The sequence below is a fragment of the Buceros rhinoceros genome, unplaced genomic scaffold (genome assembly GCF_000710305.1).
Source record: "Buceros rhinoceros silvestris isolate BGI_N320 unplaced genomic scaffold, ASM71030v1 scaffold3093, whole genome shotgun sequence".
Classification (NCBI taxonomy): Eukaryota; Metazoa; Chordata; class Aves; order Bucerotiformes; family Bucerotidae; genus Buceros; species Buceros rhinoceros.
Genome location: NW_010401661.1, coordinates 42,714 through 51,406, shown reverse-complemented (window position 1 = coordinate 51,406; position 8,693 = coordinate 42,714). Strand labels below are relative to the sequence as shown.

Sequence of the window (8,693 nt, the reverse complement as noted above, 5' to 3'; positions counted from 1 at the left end):
TGCTGAATGTGTAAACAAGATCTCAGTTATTCACTAAGTGTTCAGGAGTTTGACAGAATTAAAAGGAGGAACTCAATCCTCCACAATCTGTTCACATTTTAATTGTCAAATAATAATGTAAGGGCCATTTCAAGGGAGACCAGAGGCTGACTGAACAAAATATCTTGTCTCTTACTGGGGCCAGAAAAAACACATAGGGAAAGGGACAATGACAGAGTGGCCTTTCCCTGCTCAAGCTCCAATTGTAGTCATTGAGATTTGAGGAACTTTCTGGACCTGTGTATAGATGCCATCATCAATTTGTCTGGAAACCTCCCTGAGTACTCAGTTTTTCCCTTCCTGTGCAAAAAAACTCCACAATTTTCTTTAGCCACAGAATGAAAAACTGGGGTCTTTTTTAGGCCAGATCATTGTTTTCTCTTCTTCTCTCTGTGCCTTTTCTAATCCATTCCCGTCTTCCAGCTCCTTCCTTGATCACTGAAGTGCACAAAGCTGATCTTTGCAGGAAACTTTTCACAGGAATTCCAAAATCTTTCTCGTGAGCTATTTTACAGCTTGTCGTTGCGTATGGGTAGTTAGGCTTACTCCTTCCCCTGTGAATTCCTCTGTACTCATTGACATTGATTTTCATCTGGCATTTTATCACTCAGTCATTCAGCATCCAGCCAGACAAGAAAGCTCCAAAGTTGGATTCCTTTAGCACCTATTTTTTTTTTTTTTTGCTTAAATGAGTTTCGCACACACACCCCTTTTTTTTTTCCTGAGTAGAGCTACACGTGCGATGCGATCACTTTTAGCGGTTCGTCTTCAGAACAAGCCCACTGTGTCCCAGTAGCTATTTGCAGTGTCATGTTGTGCTGTCACCTCCTCACGCTACAAGGTCCTGACATTTCAAGTAAATGTCATCTCATCACAACTTTCTATCTGTGCAACTCACTGGTGTGATGAACATGGTGCTACAAGCCCTTGTTTATTATGGGAACTCCGACTATCCAAGAGGAGCCAGCATGGTTTGATAATGTATGTATTTCGTATCTCAGCTTAAAGTTTGGATCTGCAATGCTACCTGGGTAGTGGCAGCAGATGTTTTCTCTCAGTAACTGTGAGATTGAACTTTAGAGCTGTGTGCTGAAATTCTTTAATTCCCTTATGTTCCTATGGAAACATGAGAGGAACCTTCTGCCAAAGCAAGCCGAGGCCTTTGGCTTTACATGTGTAACACGTGAATTACCCATTTCTGCGCCCATTTGCAGGAGCCAGCTCCCAGCGCTGGAACTGTGCCATTATCAGAAAGGAAACAGAAAAATGTCCAATCTAACCTCTGCAATCTGCTGCAGGAAAACTGTGAGACACTTCTTTCCCTCTCCGCAGAAGTCATCCATCCAAAGACGTCTGAGGGAGAGCAGGGCTCCTCTCCACAACTAGATTTGATTCCAAGACAATCAGCTAAAGTCAGGAAGGGCTTGGAGGAGTTTCTGTGTGAGGAGAATGTGCAAATGGGAATTTAGGGCTTTGACAGACTGCAAACCCTGTTACCCTGCAGAACCTCCTAGGAAATGCAAGGCAAGTGAGATTGTCTAGCCTCCGTGGGAGAGGGATAAGCAGAGAAGTGCCATTGCCCTGGAGCAGGATGATAAGTGGTAACCTTGCTGTCCCACTTTAACTTATTCAGGCGTGCAAGCTCTTTGTCTAAGCCGGAATGCAAAATAAAATTGTGCTCTATCAACTGATCAGAGCTGGCTTGAGAGCCAAAGTACGCAGAGGTTATTATTACTGTAAGTGGTTAATCAGAGCAGCCATCAGACCTCAGTGCTGAACACCGTGAGTGACTGTCAGCAAGCTCTGCTGATAAGTCCAGTCCAATACATATGGAACCAGCTAAGAGAGTAAACTCTGCTTCATTTAAAATCACATTATCCAGCCCGCCACCCTTCACTGCCTCTTGGCCTGTCACACAGACTAATGGACAAGCACCCTGGAAAACGCTCTTTGTGAGTCTAGGAATGGGTAAGAGCCTATTGCGTGTGACAAAAGCCAATTAAGATCAACTAAACCTTCTATCATGCCCCTTCCACAAAAACATGTCTTCCATATCGCTTAAAGAGCTCAGCTGTGTTCCTAGTTGTCAAGCAAACACCAACAAAGATTAAAGAATTTGCCATTCAGTGGGCAAAATAATTAGAGCAGGACCCTTCCACAGCAGATGCCAGTGGCAGGTGACAAGTGCCAGTATCCTGGATGACTCATTGAACAGGGCACCAACTGGGGCACAATGCTGCCAGTCTCCCAGCAGGTAAAGGCAACTTCCTGAGAGCCATGGATGCCACGGAGCTATCAATGCTTGTGCTGCCAAACTCCTCCACAAGCTTTTGACAAAGGGCTAAGATACGACTGATGTGTTTATATTGTACAGGGAGAAAAAAGGGCCACCACTGATGTGGCTCCTCCCGTGGCACTCAGATGTGCAACAAGTACCTGCTGCTCCTCTTTGAGGATCTTTTTTCACGGTCTTGCAAAGATCAGTCCTATCTTGGCATGAATTAAACACAGGTATTGGAATGTAGAACTAGAAGCAATCTTTTGGGTCATTTAGTACTGTCATCCATTATCTCAGCAATCCTGTCATATAACCACCTCCAAAATTAATGAACCTCATCTTTAAAACAGTAAGTAATTTTTTCTCACTGCCCTAGAGGCTATTCTGCAACCTCACCGCTCTGATGGTCAAATACCCAATCCAGGTCAAAACGACGCCCTTCAGACAAGGAGATGCTGTGAAGAACTAAGGAAAATGCCCTTTTCACCTCCCGGCAAAAATACACAGCTTCTACACACCTCGGTGATCTGAAACATCAGTTCTCTGACTCCTAATTGACTTTGAATCAATGGGTTGCAACCCTGTCTGAATCCCTTCCTTTACCTCAGCTCAACAGAGAAGTTTGTTCTTTCTCTCAATGACTTAGTACTGAGGTTTTCTTGCTGTTACCTCCAGGCTAGATTATCTTCTGTGGATATCTGTATGACCACATCGGATATGTTTTTCCACATGTCATCCGCCTCTGTGGCTTCCAGCCCATGCAATAGTCACACAGGCTGGCTGAAGGCCAGGATTTTAATTGCCAAAGCAATCAGGGGATTAGTCCCTGCTACATGAATATCTAAATTTTTTTATTTTTGAACGGCTGCATCTGTACTTCACAGCAAAGCTCACAGCGGATGAAGACGGAGGGTAAATGTTTCAAACAAGGGGATCTGGCTGTAAAACAGCGTTTTGGAGAAACACAAGATCCACTCGCTTCTCAGAAACATTCTCAAAGGTTTCTATCTGAAACAGATTTTCCATCATTTCTGTCACCGTGATAACAGCCAAAAAAAAAAAATGATAGCGACGATTCATCTCGCCAACTTCATCTGCTTACAGTATAAATGGTTCTTTGGAGATATTTGCTGTAGTCTCCTTTTATAGTCTGTGGGGAGAAAAAGGTGTTTCTAGAAGGATTTGTATAGTCTTTTATGGATATCTGCCAAATGAATTGCACCCTAGAAGTGGGTATTTCTCTCCACTGATTGGAAAAACTCCGGATACTTGCTTGGATTCACAATGGAGATGTCTGCTTTTTGCCAAGAGGTTGCTACCCTACCCAACAGGAAGATCCTAATATTCATATATTCCAAAAAGAATTTTCACTTGCATAGAAAAGGGTGATACAGTCTTCTATATCCTTTCACTGTTCCTTTATATTCTTTTAGTGCCTTTAATACTCAAATATTATGCTGAGCAGCGTTCTACCACTGTGGGGTAGATGAGATGGATGACTCTATTAGTATCTATGGAGTCATTTTTAATTTATACTAGCATAAAAGAGAGGTGAATGGGTCCCTTAACTTCTTATTCCTGCCATAGTCATGTACTTCCTCTGTGACCTTGAGAAAATTGCTTTCTATGTTATTTTCCCAATATGTAAAATTAGGATGATCACACTCACATACTGCTATGAGGTCTAATTAGCAAGTGTAAAGCACCATGAAATCCTCTGATGGAAGATGCAGAGTGTAGCTTGCTTGGGATAAAGAGGATTAAGGGAGGTTGCGCTAACATGACATAACAAATACTTGAGAAATAATGCTTAGGGGAAAGTGAAACAGCACATTCCTGCAGGTGAGGAAATGAGAATCAGCACTCTGTAACTGTTGTCAGCAGATCTCGAGTCCACTGACTGGAGTGTGTCTACAAAGGAGTATTGGACGATGAAATGAATCACCTAGAAGAGTTCAGAACCAGTCAAAATTTTCTAGATTAGAAGGATTATCCTAGGAAAAACCCTTCCACATTTATACATCTGGAATTTGATTGACCTGATGGATTTTCCACAGCCGTTTTCACGGCCATTTCCAAAAGAATCACCAGTGTAATGTTTTCATGTGCGTGGCTTAATATTTGTACCACGAGCAATGGTTCACCATTTATGAACGTGCAAGACATGTAGTTATTAGAAAGCCTTTCCCTTTCAGTGGTTCATCGAACGCCATGCCCTTTTCCAGAAGCAAGCAGGGATTTCTAAATTGCATCCCGTGTGTGGATGACTGGTGCCCACCAAAGCTGCTCTGTCAATCCCCTCCTCAGCTGGATGGGGGAGAGAAAATATAAGGAAAGGCTCCTGAGTCAAGTTAAGGATAGGGAGATCACTCAGCAATTACTGTTATGGATAAAACAGACTCAACTGGGGAAAAAGAAAATTATTACCAATCAAATCAGAGGAAGGTAATGAGAAGTAAAGCCAAATCTTAAAAACACCTTCCCCCCATCCCTCCCTTCTACCCGGGCTTAACTTTAGTCCCTGTTTCCTCCACCTCCTCTCTCCAGCAGCACACAGGGACAGGGAATGGAGGTTGCAGTCAATGCATCACACGTTATATCTGTTCCTCCTTCCTCCTCAGGATGAGGACTCCTCACATTCTTCCCCTGATCCAGCGTGGGGTCCCTACCGTGGGAGACAGTCCTCCATGAACTTCTCTAACATGAGTTCTTCCCATAGGCTTCAGTTTATTACAAACTTTTCCAGCATGGGTCCTTCCATAGGGTGCAGTCCTTCAGGAACGGACTGCTCCAGTGTGGGTCCCCCACAGGTTCACAAACCTACTACAGCATGGGCTCCTCTTTCTCCATGGGTCCACATGCCCTGCCAGGAACTTGCGCCAGAGTGGGTGTTCCATGGGTCACAGCCTCCTTTGGGCATCCTGCTCTGCCATGGGGTACTCCATGAGCTGCAGGTGGATATCTGCTCCACCGTTAACCTCATGGGCTTCAAGCAGACAGAACAGGCTGCCTCACCATGGTCTTCACCACAGGCTAAAGGAGAATCTCTGTTCCAGTGACTGGAGCTCCCCTTTCTTCTTCACTGCCTTGGTTTTGGCAGAGTTGGTTCTCACTCCTCTCTGAATGCAATTGCTGTTGTGCAGTAACTTTTTCCCTTTCTTATGTATGTTATCCCAGAGGTGCTACCACCATTGCCGATGGGCTCAGACTTGGCCAGTGGCAGGTCTGTCTTGGAGCTGGCTGGTATTAAATCTATTGAACACTGGGGAAACTTCTAGCAGCTTCTCACAGAAGCCAACCCTATAGCCCTCCCACTATCAAAACCTTGCCGCGCAAACCCAATACCATGTGCAAGTTGAAAGTGTCTTCCATGGAGTGTGTCAGTTCAAAAGCTCCTGATAACCAGGGCTCCCCTGTGTCCAACTCTCATCTCATCCCTTTTGAATGCCATAAAATACACAGCTCCCAAACAAAGCAGTAGTTTTACTCTTCCATGAGTGTCAAACCAGACACTGTCTTCTATTCATCTCATAATTGTCAGGCTGCCGTTACTTTCTTACTGTCTTGCTTTTTTCCTCCTTAGGCATCACTGTGGACAAGTTCGGGCTGATTTACTTTGTGGATGGCACTATGATCAGGCGGATTGATCAGAATGGGATCATCTCAACGGTGTTGGGTTCCAATGACTTGACATCTGCTCGGCCTCTAAGCTGTGACTCTGTCATGGACATTTCTCAGGTAAGAAGATGTTTTGGTTGGGTTTCTACAGAACAGAAGCCTATGCTTTGCCCCTATCTGCCTGTCTGTGTGCCTCCCTGGGTTTGACAGAGAGGTAAGGCTCCGGGACAATTACATCTCTGTGTATTTTGTGGTATGAAAATGACTGGGTCAAAAGAAAGATCCTATAAAGACTCAGAGATCTCTGGGAAGAGAGATTTTAAAGATGTACAGCCACAGAAGAGACTGCTATCACAGCTCCCAGTCATCTGGGAGGTGCAGATTCCTGGGAAACCAAGCTTCATTAGGCTCATTTCTCAAAAACCTAGTTGCTTTAAACCAAAAAGACCCGGCAGCCATACTCATTTTAGTAGGGCTGTATGCCATGCTCTGTTATAAGAACTTAGCTAACCACGAGGATTTTTTCTTTGCTTCCCCCCATCCTAATTTGGCCCAGCACAATTTTAGACCTGAATCAAATTAACATCTAGGAAATACTGATTGGAGGCTGTGGTGCCAAAATTAGCAACAGCAGGAAAACAAGAATCTTGAATTGCATCAGATTGCAAATTGGTTGCAGCTACCATCATGCTGGGCTTTTAAGTCCTGCTGCTTAAAGGTGGAGAGAAAAAAAAAAGAGAGAAAGAAATCTCAGTTTGATGATTGCCTTACTTCTGGATGGCACAGAAGAGAAGTTTGTTACAGCTCAGCACCCAATTTTGTGGGACACTGGCCAACCTGTCAAATTGTGCCAGATTAGAGACTGTGTCCTTTGAAACCTTTGTGCCACTTGTGGCTTGTCTGACCTCGGGAATGTTGCCCTCTCCTACAAAACTATAGATCATAGCTGGAGGGCCAAGTACTGTTATTCAGCCACAATAGAACTCAATGGGGTTTCCTTTTTGCAACTACCTAGATAATTTCCGTGCTCCCATATGGAATCTGTTTCTTCTTGTTTTTCCCTCTAATTTGAAAAGATTATTCTTGCTTCTTTGCAACTGGTTCCCACTATCCTCAATTTAGGAACAAGCTGAAATTATGAGTTTAAAAGCTCTCGTGCCTTCTATAGAAGCAAATTTTGCTGGTTAAAGGCCATCTTGTAGTATGTTTCTGATCTTACAGGCTTAACTTTGTTCTTTATCTGAAATGCAGATGCAGTTACCACATGGCCATTGTGGATTCAGGCTTTAAAAATAATTTTCTTGCAGGTTATATAGCATGTATGTACACCAACATCAAATTTAAACACTTCTGAAATGAGCTAAAATGTGTCAGCTGAAGACTCTTCCCTTCCCTTTATAAAATGACAGGAGCCATTTTTAGATTAACATATACTGTGATGGACAGATTAACCAGTATTGTTCTGGACAGATGCACCAAAGACAAATCCCATTTAAAAAAAAACCAAAACAAAAAAACCCCTCCAACCAAACAAACAAAAAAACAAACAACAAACACCCAAACCAGCCAAAGAAGAACCCAGCCTGGGAAGCAGCTCTTCATCATTTACAGTGGCTAGAAGGATCTTTTCTGTCAGTTCCCTGAGGCTCTCTGGGACATGAGGAGATGAAATATTTAGCTGCCAATGTTGACAAGGAATGGTTTTTAAGAAATTGAAAATTCCCTTGTCAATTCAGAATAAAATCTGCTCTTGATGCTAACTCAAGGCTGCAGAGCTTAAAGACCACTGGAAGGGATGGAGGCATGAATTATTAAAGAGAAAACCACAGGCTATAATGTTTTGGTACAGGAAGGGTTAAAATAGGCCAGGAGCTGAGAAAAGGAGGTAGATTTTGCAAACAGAACCAGAGTAGATAGAGCTTAGCAGAAAGTATGGCCGTGGCAGAGGTGTTCAGCTACAAGCTTTAAAAATAGGAGTCTCCTGTGTGCCTTTAGGTCTTACATGGTTTCTTCCTGTTCTCAGTTTTAAATCAAATCACAGGGAGAGAAGGTTTGCTGGACTTGAGCTCCTAGTGTCTCCTCCTCATTCTTCCAATAAGGTTGCCACTTTATAGATGCTAAATACTCTCTCCAAACTTAATCGCCTCAGACAAATGAGAAGCAGCAGCAACTGGGATGGATGGATAGAAGATCCTGGAACTGCACAGACTTGAGTATGCCCAGATCCTAGAGCTCTCTGTCACAGTGTCACCCACACTGTTGGGTACAGAGGAAAAACACACAGGTGCAGGTAGAATGGCGTGACCTGGCCAGCTTCTCAATTAACCACTAGATACCAAGTCCATCTGCTCTAACGTAGAGTTGCCTGGCTGACTGAAAGGGAGTATACAACCAGAATAGCTATTTTTTCTAACTGGTTGAAAATCTATTTACAAGCCTGGCTGGAGGTGATCAAGGGCATTCTTCACAGATGTTCATTTCCAATAACTCTTCATATGTCTACTATGGGGAATATGCACTATTAGGAGAACATGTAAGCATTGGTTCATTCCCACCAGCACAACATTGACCTTTTTATGTATATGTATAGCTGAAGTAAAATAAAATAATTTTAAAAATTTCACATCTTAGAGTTCTTCAAATACATATTAAAGAATTACTCTGAACTCTGTTTGTAGAGGTTTCTTAGGTTTGGCAACTAAAACAGTAGACTCACTTGAAAAGATGGTGTATTGCAGAAGTAGAACTAGAAAGAGTG

At 43.1% G+C, this 8,693-nt stretch overlaps 1 protein-coding gene across 1 annotated transcript in view; it reads left to right on the top strand.

Moving 5' to 3' along the window:
* Positions 1–8,693, top strand: part of TENM4 (teneurin transmembrane protein 4) — a gene marked incomplete at its 5' end in the record, with an annotated part of 99,157 nt that overhangs the window by 47,789 nt on the left and 42,675 nt on the right. The window contains one exon of the mRNA XM_010132341.1: positions 5,901–6,055. Coding sequence (XP_010130643.1) covers positions 5,901–6,055 — 155 coding nt within the window. The remainder of the gene's footprint in view (positions 1–5,900; positions 6,056–8,693) is intronic.